Below are 19209 nucleotides of genomic sequence, written 5' to 3'. Positions count from 1 at the left end.
ACAACAACTCTTGATAATCTCCTACCTCTTTTGTCTCTAACTCACTATTATTTGTCTATTTGTTTTCCTGAGAAACTATTTTGTAGATAATAATATGTAAAAGGATAACCATTGATAATTTCCTACCATTTTGTCTGTAATTTGCTAAGTCCCCCCTATTATTACGTTATCCTTCTTTTATTCTTTAAAATAAAAAAATAAAATAAAATAAAATCCAAAATGCTGTTAGTATGGAGGCTGGCGACTCCTGGGTCCTATTGCTGTTTGTTTGTTACTCAGACATGGCAGCACAGAATTTATTTTAGGAGACAACACAGAAAAGCTCACAAAGCAGATATATAAACTTCAGCCAAAGTTATATGAGACCACACTGCAGACCTTCATGGAGGCCCCATAAATGAATGGCCCTTGTGAAATTCACAGTCCTGGAGGAACCAGAAGAGGCACAGGGCTTTCAGATGTCATCTTAAATCAGAGCTCAAGGAGTTACTGCCATAGATAGGAAGTCCAGGTGTACACACAGCACTAGTCTCAGCCATAAAACTGGACAAAAAAGACTTTGGCAAAGTCTGGGATTTGAGGAAAAAGCTAGAAATCAATAAGCTATATACCATCCGTCTATTACTTCAGTAGTCAAATACACAGGTAATGCTTCTATGGTTGCTTCACATACATCATTGCATTTTATGCTCATCCTCACAGTCACCTTTGGAGATCTCAGCCGGAGCCTTCAAAGAGGTGAGCCTTAGAAGATTCAAGCCCCAAAGGGCTAGAAGCAGAGGAGGCTTCCTGCTGCTGCTTCTGACTCATGTTTCTGTTGTGACTCATGGTCAACCACCAGATATAGACAGAGCTCCCATGCCTACAGCACCCATTCTGGTCAAATCCAGGAAATTCCTGCCCTGTTGATCTTACCCTATTGGTCATTTTATGTCACAGTCACCTAAAGTCAAACGTCTATATAAGTTGAGGGGGAAAAAAAACTGAAGGTTGTGATTGTGTTGTGAAAACAGGTAAGGGTCATACGGCTCTATATTGTCACATGATTTTTAAAGTTATAGTGGCAACAATGACTTCAAAGTGCTGTGCTATCACTCCAAGCACCCCGAGAACTTTCTCCACATGGCCGGCCAAGGCTGGCACAAGAAGTTATCTCAGAAACCGTTGGACCCCTTACTGTCCCTGGAAGGGATCAGGGTGACTCACCCAGGAGGTACAGCAGGCAGTGCTCCCTAGGGCCTACGATACCCCCTAGAACCAAAAGGATTTTAATTTCCATTTGTTTTACAATCAGAAGAAAAAGATGAATAAAATAGTAATGGATACATAATAATGAATCCAGTTTCAATTATGTTTGTCTTTGTTCTAACACAGTCATAAATACAATTTTTAATACTTTTATGGAGGAGGAGAACACAAGACAGCAGTGCCTGGGGCCCAGGGAAGACCCACAGCAGCTGGGCTGCTTCTTCCCAGCCACATGCCCCCCAGACAGTCTCGGGGCTTCCCTCACAGAGCAGTGGTGCTGGCTCCACGGCTCCCCATTTCCAGCCAAGAATAGCTTTAGCAGCTTAAAGAAAGCCCTTTGTATCCACTCCTCTGCTTCCATGTTACCAAAGCAATGAGACCCGAGCACATCCCCTGCTCTCATGGCTCCACCAGACACACAGCACATACAGGCTTGGAAATACTGTATCTTTGGGTCTCCCTGACATGCTATTCAGAAAGGGAAAATTCACAAAAAAAAACAATAGAAAGCAGCCTGTAATCAAAAGTGTCCTAGAAATCTGAGTCAATTGGCTGGAATTTTTCACATCTTAAAGTATGTGAGACTTATGTGAATAAGGAGATAATAAACACTAAAGCCTAGCTGGGGGGAAGTTGTGGTTTTCCCACCACACCGATGTCTGCTTGTGTATTTTCACACATATTATTGATGGCATGTGCTTCCTGAGATGGCAGAAGATTAGATAGGTGTGAGCACACCTTTATTAAATGCTGCAGATATGTAATCCTCAGAGAGGTGAGGTAGTGTCCCCCAGCCAACCCTGCTGGTTAAAGCTCTCTGCACTACTCCTCTGACCGATGCAAAATTGGAGTGACGTTTAGCAGACTGTTTGACGCCATCGTGGCTACTATAAAATTTTTAAATTGTTGTGAGAATGTGATTATTTTACTGAACTGTAAAAAGGGCCCAAAAATGTCTGTTAAAAAGAAATGATAGGGACCGGGTATATAGCTCAGTGGTTCAAGCGCCTGCCTGGTAAGCACGAGGTCATGAGTTTGATTCCTGGTACAAAAAAAAAAAAAAAAAAGAAAGAAAGAAAGAAATGATGAAAATCTGGAGTGATCGGTAGGCCCATTATCCTGACCTGGTCATTATATACTGTATACACATACTGAAGTGTCACAAGATATGTACAATTAAAAATGTGTTATTAAAAACTTTTTAAATTATACTTTTAAAATGTTGGCTGGCTGAATAAGTAAATATTTTACATGTAAAAGGTACTCCACTCTATTATCAGGTCTAGAGGAACTAAGGTAGTATAACAATGCATCATTCTCCGTCATGATCTACAGTGATCATAGTCACAAATGCCACAAACCTTAGGGGCTGGGGATTTAGCTCAGCGGCAAAAGCGCCTGCCTGGCAAGCGCAAGGTCGTGAGTTCGGTTCCCGGTACCGGAGGGGAAAAAAAAAAAAAAATGGTGGTCTCTCTCACATCATGTGGCCTTGATACCAAGTCCAATGTGAAGCCACTGGCCCCAGCTTTGGCAGACACAGCTCTGTGGGGAGACATTTTGTCTCCTCTCATAGTGGGCCACATGCTCTGTTCCAGAACATTCTGTGTGAGGAAGATCCACATTGAGTTCCACACCAAAAAAAACTATTGATAATCTGGCTAATTTTCATTAGAAACTGAATATTACTGACATAGTATTTGTGCCCAAAATGTTCAATCAAAATTGATTTAGGAGGAATTAACTAAACTCTACTAGAAAAGTCTGCAAAATGGCAGGACTAGACTTTCCTAAAATTTGAAACAATGGGAAAATTATTCTAAATTTTTTCAAAAAGAGAGTTTAAATGCAAACTCCATGTGAGAACATTGACTGGATATTGTACCAAAAAATTTAAACCAACTTTTAAAGATGAGATATTTACAACATAAGTGGGGTAATTGAAAAATGAAATGAGTGCTATTTATCAATGTTGTATTTTTGATACCGAGGTTATGCATGAGAATCACCTGGTCTTAAGAGTCTTAAGAGATGTGTCATGAAATATTTGAGGTTAAAAGTCATGATTTTGTTGTCAGATGGTTTGACAAGAAAATATCTGTGTGCATGTATGTGCATGTGTGTGTGTGTATGAGCATGTCTGTCTGTGCAGAGAAAGAGAAGAAGCATAGCAAAACGATGAGAATTGTAGAATTACAGTGAAGTGTATTCACCTTTCACTGTATTCCTCTTTTAGTACATCTGTAAAATTCAGTATTCTCAAAATTAACGGTTAGGGGAACTATAGATAAGAATAATTTTATAGAGAAATATTCAAAGGCAGAAACCTAAGATCAGCGTATCACGTTTAAATATGTCAGCGTGATTCCACTTGGGGCTATGTCGTCAAAGGTGTTACTTGAGGTCACTCGATGCAGTGCCTCCAAAGTTACACAAGACACGGCAGCCTCGAGTGCTGATCGCAGGACTGAACAATGACAGTGACTTCCACTTTCTTATTTTGATTTATTAAAATCGGCCTACTTTCACACGCGTACATTCGTATACCATGTAAGTCACTTCTAAGAGACTGAGACCCGGATGTCGTTCGTGTTTTTAACCAGGTTAACCGTGTTTTTAACCTTTGCCACACAAGGTCCTGCTGAGATGGTGCCTATGTTAATGCAGGTTAACCTTGTGTTTGCACAATTAAGATTATACCTGTCAGTCGATATAAATGATTCCACATGACAAAAGAAAGACGTTGACAATAGTTCTAGACTCTTAGGTGGATACTAGCAATATATAAATATCACCCAGAGGGCCTGCAAATGGGAATTCCTGAAAGACAAGTTCAGCTGGTTGTGAGGCTAAAGGAAGCAAGGAATCCATGCCTGAGGAGAGAAGGCTGCATCGGGAAGTAATGACCTTTACAAGCACGTTAAGCACCTGTCTGGGATGTTCTGAGAAGGAGGGGCAGGGCATTAGCTAACTTCTAATCCAACCTTCAGTCTCTGAAGAGTCTGGATCAGAAATAACTATAGTGGTGATAAATTAGGCTAAGTTCCCCAGTGCAAAAACTGCATGACAGTCTGCCACTGAGAGAAGGTGATCACTGAGAGGTTGGGGTGTGACATGAAAGAACCGGAATAGCATGAGTATTACAGGCTGAACAACCCTAACCTAAAACTCGGAAATTCAAAAAGCTCTGAAATCTGAAACATTTTTTGGAGCACTTTCGAAGTTCCCGATGTGGGAGTATTTTGGAATTTAGATTGGGGATGCTTAGTCAGGTAAAATGTATGCAAACATGCCAACATTTTAAAAACAACAAAATACTTCAGGTCCCAAGATGAGGATGAGGAAAAATCAATCTATATTCAGTAGACTGATTACTCAAATAAACTAACAAACAAAACAACCAATCCAAAGTGAGTTTCCTGTTACCATGACCAAAATTATCTCTACTATATGAATTTAGTTTTAAATGTTGGCGTATTCACACAATGGAACACAGTTTTGAAATTTAAAACAGAGCCAGGCGTGGTGGTGCACACCTGTAATCCCAGCACTCGGAAACCTAGGCAGGAAGATTGCTGTGAGTTTAAGGCTACATAAGCCAGTTCAAGGCCAGCCTGAACTGCATAGCGAGACCCTGTTTCAAAAAGAAAAGAAAGAAAGAGAGAAAGAAAGAAAGAAAGAAAGAAAGAAAGAAAGAAAGAAAGAAATTCAAAAAAGACATGAAGAACAAACTAACCTGAAACCATATTTACGTGGACCGAAAGATCTTTATGCTGAGCAAAAGAAACACAAAAAGATGTATACTGTGTTGTTTCAGTATACAGTATTTCTAATTATTTAAAAATAAGCAAAACTAAACTGTTAGATATCAAAAGGTCATTGTGAGAGATTAAGAGAAGATGAATAAAAAGGTATAAGAGGGACCTTGTTGAGGGACAGAAATGTCCCATATTTTGTTTTCTACACCTTGGGGGGGGTCACATGGTTGTATACAGTTGTCAAAGCTCGAACTGCACACCTATGACCTATGTGTGTGGTCGTTGTCATTGGTATTATTCTGTAAATAAATAAAACAAAAATAATATTAAGAATCCATACTTCTTCCTGCCATGGGAAGCGTGCAGTACTTACCGGGTGGTTTCTTCCTATAGCAGAACATGACGGCACCTGGTCTCTCACTCAGTCACAGCAGTTGGCCTAATAGAAGTACAAGAGGCAGACACGACATCAGCATTTGGAAAATGCCCAGCAGTCTTGGATTTATAGCCTCTAACTTTCTTCCTAGACAAACGTAGGTGACTATGAAGTCACTGGTACCATGAGGAAGAACAGATTCCATTTCTCAGGCTTAAATCTAACCAAATAAGATAATTACGTACCAGAAAATAATGTGTTTGTATTATAAAGGTGTTGAAAGGGAAGATCTCAGAAGCAGTTTCCCTCTGACTTCTGTGCTCTGTCTCTTCCCCTTCTTCTCCCCCAAGCAAGCCGTGGAGATTAGAACGCCTCTTCCTCAGGGCAAGTCACAACAACCAGAGCCAGTCTCGCAGAGGGCTTTGTAAAACCCACAAATATTATTCTAGCTTCCCCTGTCTTTCTGTGTAGAGTTGACCATAAAGAAATTCTCAGACCTGCTGTGTTTGAGACCCCAGCCAGAAAGGGCCCTGCCCCATACCTTGGAGGAAGAAAGGTAACCACTGAGAGCCAAGAGAAACCAGGAGGGACAGACTCACTGGGCTTCTCTACTACTCTCATCATGATGCTCAGACCCTTTTGGCCCAATCCCAGTGCTACATGGCTTTCCCAGCATCAATGAACCTAAGTATAGAAATGGATTAATTCATCCAGGGTCTTAGGGTCTTCACTCTGAAGGCTCCTGTGTCATGTCAAACTACAATCAAATTTTTTTAAAGTTTTGACTTTTCCCTTGCTAAAAGTTCTTACCAGTTTATCTCAACAGACGCAAACATAAACCTTGGTGAGAAAATGTGAACTTCCCAGTACAGACTGTAAGGGACACATGAAGGTAAGGACAGTGTGCTGTTCCATTTGGCATCAAAACTGAGTCAAGTCTCCTAAAGCATCCCAACCCCCATATGTGGTCTACTTTCCTTTAGACAGCAAGCTCCATTGAAGACTTAAAAATAAAGGGGCAAGCAGATGGTTTCCTACATGCAGAACCCCACAGGCCGTGGGAAGGAACACCGACCCGAGTGGCCAAGGTCCTGAATATGTCACTCTCTATCAGGATGAGAAGTGACTCTGTGGTCATGAAGGATGAAGGGATGTGGCAGAACTCAATGACACACAAAGAAGCTGCTTAGTCATATGGAGACTAGTGATGGGGAAGACAATGGTTTGGCACTTACGAGAAGACAGATTGCAAAGGAGGTTCCTCAACATCCATGGCGCCCCTGCAGACCCTCCAGAATCTAGAGTCTTCACGAAAGTGGAGCGAGGGCTTCCGGGGGCTAAGAAGCACTTCCCTTGGGTTTTTTTCATGGTTATTTTTGTTTTTTGGTTTTAGTCTCTCTCTCTCTCTCTCTCTCTCTCTCTCTCTCTCTCTCTCTCTCTCTCTCTCTGTTTTCTCTTTCTTTCATGACTTAGATTTATTACCTTCCATTTTATTTTCATTTACATGTCTTCTTACTCTCTTTTGTCAATTATCTTGCTTGATTTTATGGCACTTTCATGTGAATAAACATGGACACTTCTCTTCCTGGTTCATTTCAGTACTCTTCTGCTTTCTCCTATTCTTTCTCTCCTGTGTCCTCCAGTTTCCATCACTTGGGTGATCATCCTTTGCCCTCAAGCCTTGCTCCTACTATACTGGACTTCACTCATCACTCTATCTTGCTCCCATCCTTCTTAATCGCCTCCCTCACAACAGGGTAAAATCACTCCATTAAGGGAAAAAATCATTACATACAAGTCCCTGATATATGCTAGATTCTGTTATATAACCACATGATTATCTCAATAGATACAGAGAAAGCATTTAATAAAGTCCAACACCCATTCATGATTTGAAAAAAAAAAAAAAACCTACAGAAATTGGAATAGAAGGGCTTTATCTCAATCTGATAAAAAGTTATCTGTGACAATCCAACGGCTAACATCACACCAAATGGTCAAAAACTGGAAGCTTTCACTCTAAAATCAGGAACAAGACAAGGATGTCCACTATCACCACTCCTATTAATGTAGTTCTGGAAACATCAGAGAGAGCAATTAGACAAGAGAAAGAAACAAAAGGAATAAGGGTAAGAAAGGAAGAAGTTAAATTATCATTATTTGTGGATGATGTGATACTTTATGTAGAAGACCCCCAAAACTCCACCAAAAGACTTCTAGATTTAATAACCAAATTTAGTAGTTTAGCTGGATACAAAGTGAACACTCAAAAATCAATAGCCTTCCTGTACACAAAGAACAAATTCACTGAAAGAGAAATCAGGGAAACCACACCCTTCACAGTAGCATCCAAAAAAATAAAATACTTAAGAATAAATCTAACAAAGGAAGTAAAAGAGCTATACATTGAAAATTACAGTTCACTGAAAAAGATTGAAGAGAACATCAGAAAATGAAAAGATAACCTTTGCTCATGGATAGGAAGAGTCAACATTGTGAAAATTGGCCATATTTCCAAAACTGTTATACAGGTTCAATATAATCCCAATCAAAATACCATTATCATACCTCAAAGATCTAGAAAAAACATTCTTAAAATTCATCTAAAACCAGAAGAGACCTAGAATAGCAAAAACAATCCTGGGCAACAAAGGCAAGGCAGGAAGCATCACAGTCTTTGACTTGAAATTATACTATAAAGCTACTCTCATAAAATCAGCATGGTACTGGCAAAAGAAAACAGACCTGAGGATCAATGGAAGAGATTAAAAGATTCAGACACAACTACAAACACACTCAACCACCTTATCTTTGACAAAGGGGCCAAACATGTTCACTGGAAGAAAGATAGCCTCCTTAATAAATGGTGCTGGAAAAACTAGCTGTCTATATGTCAAAGACTAAAACTAGAGCTGATGTCTTTCACAATCTACTAAACTTAACTCAAAATGGATCAAAGATCTAAATATTAAAACAGAAACACTAAATCTACTGGAAGAGGAAGTAGGTAGAAATCTTAAAGACATATGTATAGACAAAGAGTTTATGAACAAAACCCAGACCACATGGGAAATGCTTCAAAGAATCAACAACTGGGATCTCATTTTATTAAAAATCTTTGCACATTAAAAGAAATCACAAACAGAGTGAAAAGACAACACACAGAGTGGGAAAAAATTTTAGCCAGTTTTCCCTCAGACAAAGCACTTATACCTAGAACATAGAAAACATTGAAAAAAATCATGCTTCCCAAATTCAAAGACTCAGTCCAAAAATGGGCATCTGAAATGAATAGGCACTTCTAAGATGAAGAAATACAAATGGCAAATAAATATATGAAAAATGTTCAGCATCACTGGTCATTTGAGAGATGCACATTAAAACAACACTGAGATTCCATCTCACTACAGAAAGAATTGCTATCACCAAGAAAACAATCAATAACAAATGCTGGAAGGGCTGTGGGGAAAAAGGAACACTTCACTCTGTTGATAGGAGTGCAGACTGATACAACCACAGTGGACATCAGTATGGAGATTTTCCCAAAAAATAAGATTAGAGGTCCCATTCAACCCAGCTATTCCCCTTCTGGGTATCTTCCCAGAAGAATTAAAAAAATCATGCCATGGTGATATATTTGCACCTATAGCACCATAATTTATAATAGCTAAATCTTGGAAACAACCTAAATACCCATCAACTGAGAAATGGATAAAAAAGATGCAGTCTTTTTATGCAATGGAGTACTACTCAGCTATAAATAAGGATAAACTTGGGGCTTTTATAGGTAAAGGATGCAACTTGAGATCATACTCATAAGGGAAAATCAGACCCACATGTGTGAACATCATACTGTCTCCCTGGTGTGAGAAACTGAAAGAGTAAGTAAGGTCCAAAATATACAATAGATATTGTGAAATGGGAAGAAATTGTTCAAAAGGAACTAGGATGAGGCAAAGGGGAAGGAAGGAATGGAAAAGGAAAAGAACAAACAAGACAGGTACACTGCTAGTTTCTCTTAGTTCGTCGAAAAGAAAGGTTTGTGCTAATATCGTGTGGAGAATTTTTTATGCCTGTATACTGTACTCTGAGTAACTACTTTAAAGATAACAATACTCAATGTATCCATTACTGTTATCTCCCTATTATTTTGTAATGAAATATTGTTTTATTTTTCCATAAAATAAAAATAAAAAAATTTTAAAAGTGAATTTTTATTCGTGAAGGGCTTCCTTTGTTGTCTCTTTGTTTCACAAAATAGTTATATTACCTCTATGCAAAAATGTAGAGCTAGCCACAGTGGACAGAATATGACCTCAGGAAGAAGGATGCATGAGTTCTGTGAGGAGGACATCAGGACCTGGTGGCCCTATCTGGCCAGAGGGGATGGCCCGTCAGCAAGTTCTGGGCCACTTTGTCAGCCTTTGACCCTTCTCTCTGGGGACAAGGTCAACACGTTCTGTCAGGCTCCTAATCCCCAGACAGAGGACAGGAGGAAGAACTCTTTAACCTAGGTTGCAAAAGAGACTCTCAACTGGGACAGAGGGTAAGGAGATCACAGCAGAGGGAATTCAGCTCTCAGAAAGTTAACAGGCACACCAGCCACCGGCCAGCTTAGCCTCTGCTTCTCTTGTTGGTTTAGAAGATCGGTAGCAACAGATACCTGCAGAAAAGATGAACCTACTTATAAGTGTGCAAGATGAAGGGAACATATTCATGCAACACCTTTCTTCTCTTATTTTAGATCTTCCTGCAAGAACTTCTCATTTTAAAAGCTCCCAGAAAATCAAGCATGAAGCAACACCATATCCTTCCTAAAATTACTTTTTAAACTATTCCATTATGCTGTTACTTTTAGAATTTCTGTAATACCACATTCCAAACTCTTAGAAACCTTTTAGTTTGATGTTCAATAAATCTATTGTTTTATTTTAGCCACTTTTGATTTTGCAGAAAATAGTCTCCACTTCTGAATGATACTATGATCACTGTCCTATGATGAAACAGTACTACAGGTTTTTCAGAAGTTATTTCTTATTTGTGATCTTATTTGAATGTTTTTCCTCTCTAGAACATGAAATTACAAAGGAAAACACAGAGTTGACTTCCAGCATCCTCCCCAATCCAACTTTTGCCTTGTAACAACAGCAATCCAGATATATTTTCTGGGAGAAGCAGATCCAAGTCTAACTTTGAGGAAATAACACTGAAACCTTTCACCCTCACACATTCATTAGCTCACCAAAATACCACTTTTGACTCTTTGTTCAACTCTGAAAGGTGTCAGAGGAAAGAAAAAGTTGTCTTTTGCCAAACTTCCAGATCAGGAAGGTTAAAAAAATATAGGAAACAAAATTGGGTAAGAGAAAAGTTTTTGCTAAAATGTAAAATCCAGCTCTAGAAGCAGGAACTCAGGGTTTTGAAATTCAATCACTTACAAACACTGAAGCCAGTGATACTTCTGTGACTACAAAGCCCCTCTTCTCTGTCATCCCAGAGCAGAGGAGATGAGAAGAGAAAAGCTGACGCGGAAGGCTGACCTCACCTTTGGCTTCATCTCGTGCAAAGGATTAACATGGTAGTTTCCTTGTGTGAAAGTCCTAGTACATCTATACATATGTATTCATATGTGAGAAAAATACTGTACAGGTGTGATCAAAATACCATGCAGCAAATGCTTAAACTTTGAAAAATTACCATAATAAAAAACTCATTCCCATGCGTCCCCCTCAGAACCCTCCTCTCACTCCCAACACAATTGCCTGGTGGTTTGTGCCACTTTCTTCTTTTTTTTTCTTCTTTTTTTTTTTCCTTGTCTTTTTGAGATGGGGTGTCACTATGTAGTTCAGGCTGGCCCTGAGCTCACTTTGTAGCCCAGGCTTGTCTCGAACTCGCAAGGATCCTCCTGCCTCAGCCTCCGGAGTGCTGGGATTACAGGCGTGCACCACTACGCCCTGCCTGGTTTCCACTTTCTGAAGCAGTTCTGGAAGTTCTCTGTCATGTCTTTACCAAATGTGATCAAGAATACCAGGAATGCTACTGCCCAGTACCATGCGATGGAAAGGCACCATGTAAAATTATGATGCTGTGTCCTTGTCCACTTTATTCACCAGATCTTGCAGTATGTGACTTCTGGCTCTTTCCCAAAGTCAGAATAACCATAGAAAGCAAACATTTTAATCCATTCAGGCAGAATATTGAGGCAGCAATGACAGTGCAACTAACGACCCTCAAGAAGGAGAACTTCCAGAACTGCTGCAGAAAGAGGAAAGAACAAAGGGATAAATGTTTGAAGTGAGGGGAGTATTTTAAAGGGAATTAAGGCCAATATTTTTTACTGTGATAGATTTTTAAAATTTAAACATTATTTCATTTTTCAGTCCCACCTTCTATATGAGAAAGGTTATGGGGAAAACAGAGATGAAAGAAGAAAGGTATCAGAAATACAGTAATAGGTGGGAGCTTTACACACATATTCATTTAAAAATGCCATTAATACTTCTTTTAAAACAATGTTATACTTCCATGAAGTATATTTACATTTCAAGTTTGGGTTCTTAATCTTGGTCATAGAAAATAACTCTTCTAATGAAAGAAATGGCAAAGTCAAAAGGAGATGTCAGTTTGTACCAGGACGGTAAGGAGTTGGTTTAGATTGAACAATAACAAGACGTCCAGGTCGGACACCTCAGCTAAGCACCTGAGTAGGGAAGTGGCATCCTGTCCATACTGCAGTCCAAGGGGGTCTCCCCTTACAGTGAAATGGCCACGCATGGGTGCCAGCGACTCTGCTCTGTGAGCACGGGGCTGAAATGAAGGCTTCCTGAACAATCTGAGGCCACTCAACAATCACGTTAGAAAAACAAACAACAAAAAACAATCACGTTAGGGGCCAGGATTCATCCTGCTCCAGTTCCATACTCACCAAGCAGCCTGCTGGTAATAAACTGCTCTCCCGTGGAGGCCACCCACAGGGAGAGGCTGAGGGAGGCAGGCCGAAGTGAACATGGGCGTCCTCCTGACAGTTAATGCTCCATGTTTCAAATTAATAAATTGTCCTTATTTTACATCATCCAAATCCTGAGCTAGGATGAGCTTGTCCCAGAAAGCTGGGTCTCTCCTGGGGATGCCACTGGGTTGTGGTCCAGAGGACCACAGGAGACTCCCTCAAGAGCGGCCTGCAGGGCTGTGCCCAGGGAGCTCGACACCCTGGCAAGGAGTCCTGTGGGGTTGAGGAGCCTGACCTTGGACTTGCTTTTTCTGTTAACTCATTACTGAACGTGGGGCAAATCCCTGTGAGCATCACAGCAGACCTGGATGGGCCATGGGGCAGTGCACACATGAGGGAGTTCCTTAGATACGAGGTGTGACTGAACTACACGGGGAATGTTTGAACTTTTAACATAGGCTACGGTAGAAGACACTTTGCCATGAATCCCCCTCAAAATCTTCCCCCTCACTTCAGACACATCCATCCCATCATCCTGGCCACTTTCTGCAGCATCCTGGCCCTCTTTCCTGGGGGTCTTTAATTGTGACTGCCTTGATGTCTTGAACTGATTCAAAACATTTCCCTCACTTTGGGGAAGAGCCAGAAGTCACACAGTGCCAGACCCGGGAGGGGGTGGACGGGCGCACAGCGTCCTGTGTTTACAAGCTGACTTTCTGTTGGATGGTGCTTTGCAGCAGCATGCACTGTATTTTTTACCACATCCTGTGAAGACACTAGAAAGAGGACTTCCGGAACTGCTTCAGAAAGTGGCAAGGATGATGGGACGAGTGTGTTCAGAAGGGGCTGGGTTTCGAGGGGGATGCCTGGCAACGCGTCTTTTACTGTAACAATTTTTACTGTGAATATTCACGGCATCTGTTGGTCGATCCTTACAGTTACCTTAAAGACAGCCCTCTGCACTCTTTCTACACAAATGTTAGGAAGAAATGAGGAAGTGAGCGTGACCCTGCAAGGTATTCTGCATGCAAGGAGACAAGTGTGGACAGATGATAAGCCTTTAAAAGGAAAGAGCCAGACGCTGTAGTGTGCACCTGTAATCCCAGCTGCTCGGGAGGCTGAGGCAGGTGAATCATGAGTTCAAGCCCAGCCTGGGCAACTTAGGTAGATCTCCCCAACCTCAAAAAAGTACTAAATATATGTTTGTGGTGGGGAGATGGGGTGGGAGAGTGACCTGAGGGGACACAGCCTGTGGGAGAAGCAAGATTAGGAAAGGCAAGGTCGAGCGACAGAAAGGTGCAGGGCTGGGAGGGGACTGGCAGAAAGAGGAGAAAGGAAGGGGCCGGAGCCACTGAAGGGGAAACCAGAGCCCGCGGGCAGGAGAGGAGGGTGGGCAGACCCCAGGCAGCCTCACCCCCAGGGGACCCCTGCCTGCCCATGTCCATCTCAGAGTCACGGGCGACCTGGGAGGCCCCCGCCAGCTGGGCGCTCTGCTTCCATGGAGCACGGGCTCTCCATGGCCCTCAGGAAAGGAAAGGCCCCAGCGTGGCTCCACAAGCCCGCCCGGCAGCCACCCTCCTCTCCTTCCGCCCCTTTACTCCACTGTTTCTCCTTCCTGTGGGAGACAGAGCTCCTGGGAGAGCTGGAAGGTGACAAGATGCAGATCGCACCTCAGTCACTGTCTGTCTAGTGTCACTTCGAGCGAGGCACGCCCCTTTCCCAAGGCCAGGGCCCCACACCTGCGCAGTGGAGGCCTCCGAGCCTCTGCAAGCCTCTGCGCCTGAGCACCTGTTCCCTCGTCCTCCTCCGCACCCTGCCTGCCCTCCTCCGCCTCCCTCCTTCTCTCCCCTGGCACCCAGTGTCCTCAGCCCCCGACCTTGCTCCATGCTCCTCCTAGCTCATTTCACTTTCTTTCCAAGTCTGAGAACGGTGGGGAGGAGGCTCTGCACGGTAGCGAGCTTGGGAACCACCATCGAGTAGCTGAGGACCCAGCTCGGCCCTTCTGCGCCCCGCTGCCTCGCCTGCCCCTGGTCCTAGCCCTGCCCTCACCTCCCTCGGGCCCGGCTCCCCAGAGCCTGAGGAGGAAAAGCCTCAGGGGTCCTCCCTTGCCTGGATGCCGACACCACGCAGCTGGGGCCACAGGCAACCCTACTCTGCAGACCCAGAACGGGGTCCCTGGTGGGCAGTGGGGCTGGGAGCCGCCCATAGCCCATAACCCAGAGGGGGGACCCCTGGGCAGCAGAGGAGCCAGCGTGGGAGGGGAGGCTGGTGAGGGGCCAGGCCACACCCGGGCATCTGCCTGATACGTCTGAGCGCGAGGTCCGAGCAAGGCAGGTGTGTTGACGGTATTTGCGGTCAGTGCTTGTAGACTGCAGATATCGGACAAAAGCAGAAGTAAAAAATAACGGAACCCACCCTGCGTGTGTCCACGCCTGGACGTGTGCGAGGATAAAAGTGAGGATTAATTCAGCCAAATGTATAAATTGCTTGGCGGTGCTTACCGCGCCGGCACGGCGCTCAGTTCACTTCCCGTGTTCTGCCTGTCGGGTTCACGCAGTCGTGAACAGTTAACGCTGGAGCCTGTGCTCTGCCAGGCGAGCAGCCACCACCCCGCCGCAGAGCAGCGCAGCCTCCCTTCCGCTTACCTGCCCCTCGCGCCTCCCGTCTGCCAGCGGCCCGTCGTCTGCCAGCGGCCCGTCCTCTGCCCTGCCCCTCCTTCCGAGCTCGTCCTTCTCTCCCAGATGTGCCTCCGCAGTTAGTCACCTTCCTTCCCCTTTTCGCTTCCTTCTTTCTCCCCAGAGCTGGAACGCGGTGGCCCCAGGCTTGGTCCCACTGACCTGTCACCTCTAGCCAACCTTCTGTGTCACCTCCAGCTGAGCACACAGTAACTCCCAGGATTATCAGGAAAACAGGATTAGTCCAGGTCTGACAAGTGACCGGCACAAAGCCTCCAGCTGCAAAATGGTACCCAGGAAAGGAAAGCTGCTATGATGCTCCTTTTTCTTAAGTGTATTTTTACACTCCCACACGTAGGAAACCCGCTGTCCAATGTGAGTGCCACCTTGTCCCTCTGGTGGCGCAGTCATCCCTGCTCAGGGCTCGGTCAGGTCTTCCACCCTGTTTCCAGCCTGGGCTGGGCACGAAGGCGGCAAAGACACACGCCAGCCTTCCTGAGCCAGCTGTGCCGGGGAGATGGGGACAGCTGGCACGAGGGAGTGTCGCCAGGACGGCGAAGGAGGGCACCGTGGAGGCAGAGCGCGGAGTTGCCCTGGAGCTGCCCCCTCACTGGAGTCAGCCAGGACTCACAGATGGGCTTCCGAGTTGAGTCCCCTTGAAAGTAAGAAGAGTTCACTGAACAAAACAAGGTGAGGCAGGTGAAAAGAGCAGTGCACAGGAAGACCAAGGGTCGGGGAGCAGTTCCGGCCACGGCCACGAGATCACAAGGCTCGGCACATGCCGTGTGGCCGAGCGGTAGGAGCAGCGTTCTGAAGGACCTCATCAACCTCGGCCTCCTCACTGTCATCCGCCCTCCCACCCCTGGGGAGCTGGCCCGTGCAGGGCCCTTGGCCTGTGTTACCTCACTGAGCTTCACAGAGGCAGGGACCGCCGCTGCCCCGTTGTGCAGATGAAGTGACACGGGGCATCGTCACAGTCACGAGCCTGTGGTCGACCTGCAGCTTACCTGGGAGCAACGAGGTGCTGGCGTGGAAGGGCCCGGTCAGAGCCAGCCCCTTGCCCAGCTCATCGCCCCTGTGTCTCCCTGGGCCGGCCGCGCAGTCGGAGTGCTTCGGAAGACACTCGCCCACCACAGGCCGTGTGAGAAGAGATTTGGGAGCAGTGACCATGGGGAAATGGAGCCCTTTCTAGAAACACCGCTGCAACGGGACAACCCGGGTTTACGCGTGGGGTGCAGACCGAGGAGCAAGCTGAAGTGCCACCTAGGGCATTGCCATCAACTAAAGTGACACGCACTTCAGTGAGAGGAGAAGGAGGAGATGAAGGGCAGAAGCAGGAACAGGGCCAGGAGAACGAGGAGTTCAACTTGATTACGCTTCAAATGCCTCTTGGTCATTGAAAATATCCTCGGGGCTGAAGAGAAAGGTGAGACCCGCAGGCCCCGACACCTGGGGAAGTGCCGGAGTCACAGGGAATGGACAGTCTCACTCAGCAAGAGCAAGAGTGAAGAGGGGTGGGACCGGACAGCGGGGTGCAAAAGCCCATAAAGAACAAGCACAGAGCCTGCGCTCCCGCCCTGTGCCCTCTCGCCCCGGGGGACCCCTGTGGGACGGGGGCCCTGCACACTGCAGCTGAGGAAATCAGAGGGCGCTGGAAGAAGTGTAGCCTCCCAGCAAGGCAGGATCACGTGTCCTGAAGCAATGCTCGATACTTCCTTAGAAAATTATTTACCAATATTTAAAGTCTCCAACACCACTAAGAGATCACCATTTTCTTTTATATCTTTCCAGGAGAAATCCTCACAAGAAATCCTACCTTTTGATCCTCCCGTATGCCCTACAAGCAACTAGAATGCATCCCTTAAGAAGTGTTAGTTCCAGCAGTTACAATTTCCAGTTTCCTTTTAAATAACTGTTTTTCTACTAGATGAATATATCTAATTCTCCACATATGAGCAAAATAAAACACTCCTGCATGTGCGCATGCACACACACACAAACACATACACATATACACACATACACAGAAAATGCCCAGGAAAATGGGCACACATATATACACACATACACAGAAAATGCCCAGCAAAAATCACTGGTACTCATTTATGAAGAGTCATGCCTAATATAATATGAAAGTGCCATAAACAAAAGTTAAGCAAAATCACCCTGACTTTTCATTTAGCAATGGACCAGCAGGAAGCCACACCTAAGCAAAGGAGCCAGGTGACTCCTCGGCACAGCTGCTCTGATTCCAGATGAAACCTTGTATTTCCTCATCCCTTTCTAATAAGTCTTTGGGCCCCGGTTAGTGCTTCTCATCAGCTTCTTTTTCCTCCAAACAGCTCTTAGCCAGAGACCTGAGACACTGTCCTCTCTATTGACAAAACAGCCAGAAGGATCAATTTTTTCTATTCAGGCAAATCCCAGCACTGAAAACCAAACCCACCAGCCCCAGAGGCCCAGCCCAGCGCCAACTGTCACACCTACAGCACAAATTCATCACGGAACCACAGCACCTCAAGTAAGAGCGACAGATAAAACCTTCTTTAAAAATATAAAACCAACTACCGTGAAAGGAAATGACCAACACTCACAAACCAAGAAGAAATGTACATTTATGCTACTTCTATTGTTATTTGTAGGTGATGCTGGAACAACAACAAAAAAAATAGATTTCAAACAAAAAAGCGATGGTGCTGTATCTTCCACTCCCAATAAACTTCCCCTAAAATTATATTCTAGCAAAAGGTAAATAGCACAGCATATTTGCTAGACCTCAACCACGTAGATGAAAATAGCAAACCAAAAGAGGAATGTGGAAGGAGGAAACAGAAAGCCCCAGCCAGCCCCGAGCTGAAGCTCCACTTTTCTCTCCAACCTTGGACGGCTTCCCACCTACTCACCTCGGCGGGACCTGGCCCCTCACCCAGAGGGAGATTTCCCACCAGCGGGAGGAAGATCAGACTAGCATCCATTCCGTGCCCATAGCACTGGGAAAGCCAGACTATTCTGAAAGCTCTAGTAATTGCATAGAAAACAAACTGGGTCTCCAGGGGCCATTCTTGAAAACCTGACATCAACTCTTGGAAAAAGGCTCTTGACCACTTACCACTACCAGAAGCTGCTAGGTGGTGACCAAAATCAGCATCTCTGAAGAAAATAAGAGGAAGACCATGCAAGGGAGCAGCTTCACTACCAGTGAGGACCTCGAGGGGAAAACGCTGCTTGAAGAAAGCCCAGAAGCCGCGAAGAGGCTCTCCTGGTACAGGTGCCTGCTGCCGCTGCCAGGGCAGAAGTGGTTAATCACGGAGGAACAGAAGGAAACTCCTGGGGGGCTGGCCTGAGGTGGGGTGGGGCTGGCTCCCCCGGGGAGTTAGAGTGCTGAAGGCTGGGGGTAAAGGATGGAAAGGACACCAGCGTCAGGCTACTTACCCAGCTTCGCCAGCCGGGCTGAGGAAGACAAGCAAACGTCTTCAGGTCCCACCTGTTTCCCAGAGATGAAAGAATTGGCGGTGGGCTTTTGTTTTCCTTTAAATCATCGCCAGGGGGTGGGGGGGTTGAACTCTCTGTGGATGAAAGCCGAACACACCCAAGCAACATCTAACACTCCAGGCAGGGACACTTCTTCTTTCCCAACATCCTTCCTTTCATGGCAGAGGAAGCGTTAACCCTGAGGACACCGAGGAACAAATAAGCATAGGAAATGGATTTAAATTTCTGAGTTGGGAATCACTTTGAAGGGTCCCTAAGGTGAGATCATATGAAAACGAAACATGTCTATTGGTGTCTGATTTTAAAAAGAAAAACCTAGGGCTCCTTTACATGCGCCTAAAACCATTTAGGGGTTATATGGAAGTTGCATCAGATTTACCAGTTAATGCTGAAACCGGGTGTGTTTTAATCATGTCTCTAGGACCAGAGCAAGCTGCTCCCTTGTGCCTTCTCAGTGCCACCCTCCGGCAACTCCCTGGTACCCAGCCCTGAGGTGTTCACACAGCACTAGAGAGACAGAAACAAGGGGAACCAGAAACTACAGATTTCTAGAAACAAGCGAAGGTTTTCTTCCTTATAGGATAAAGAAGACCAAGAACAGCTTGGAGGAGGAAGCGAGCATCTCTTTAAAATATCTACAATGGAAAACACCTCTAAATGAAAAATAAAATTTAAGGATAGTCTCTACAGCATTGCAAACCCAACATATAAGGA

At 44.7% G+C, this 19209-nt stretch overlaps 1 protein-coding gene across 10 annotated transcripts in view; it reads right to left on the bottom strand.

Moving 5' to 3' along the window:
* The window catches only part of Atp8b4 (ATPase, class I, type 8B, member 4), a 235200-nt gene extending 216612 nt beyond the window's left edge, over window positions 1–18588 (bottom strand). For 5 of the 10 annotated variants that reach the window (XM_013510346.1, XM_013510353.1, XM_013510352.1 and 2 more), the window contains exons 1-2: window positions 14974–15041; window positions 5377–5442 (exon numbers count right to left, since the gene is read on the bottom strand). In XM_013510346.1, the coding sequence (XP_013365800.1) occupies window positions 5377–5404 (28 nt within the window). In that variant the 5' untranslated portion in view covers window positions 5405–5442; window positions 14974–15041. The other 5 variants (XM_013510347.1, XM_013510349.1, XM_013510351.1 and 2 more) reach the window with 5 other exon arrangements.
* Window positions 18589–19209: the final 621 nt, after the last annotated feature.

This window comes from Chinchilla lanigera, unplaced genomic scaffold (genome assembly GCF_000276665.1).
Source record: "Chinchilla lanigera isolate Chin_1 unplaced genomic scaffold, ChiLan1.0 scaffold00008, whole genome shotgun sequence".
Lineage (NCBI taxonomy): Eukaryota > Metazoa > Chordata > Mammalia > Rodentia > Chinchillidae > Chinchilla > Chinchilla lanigera.
This window is presented reverse-complemented; position numbering and strand designations above follow the sequence as displayed.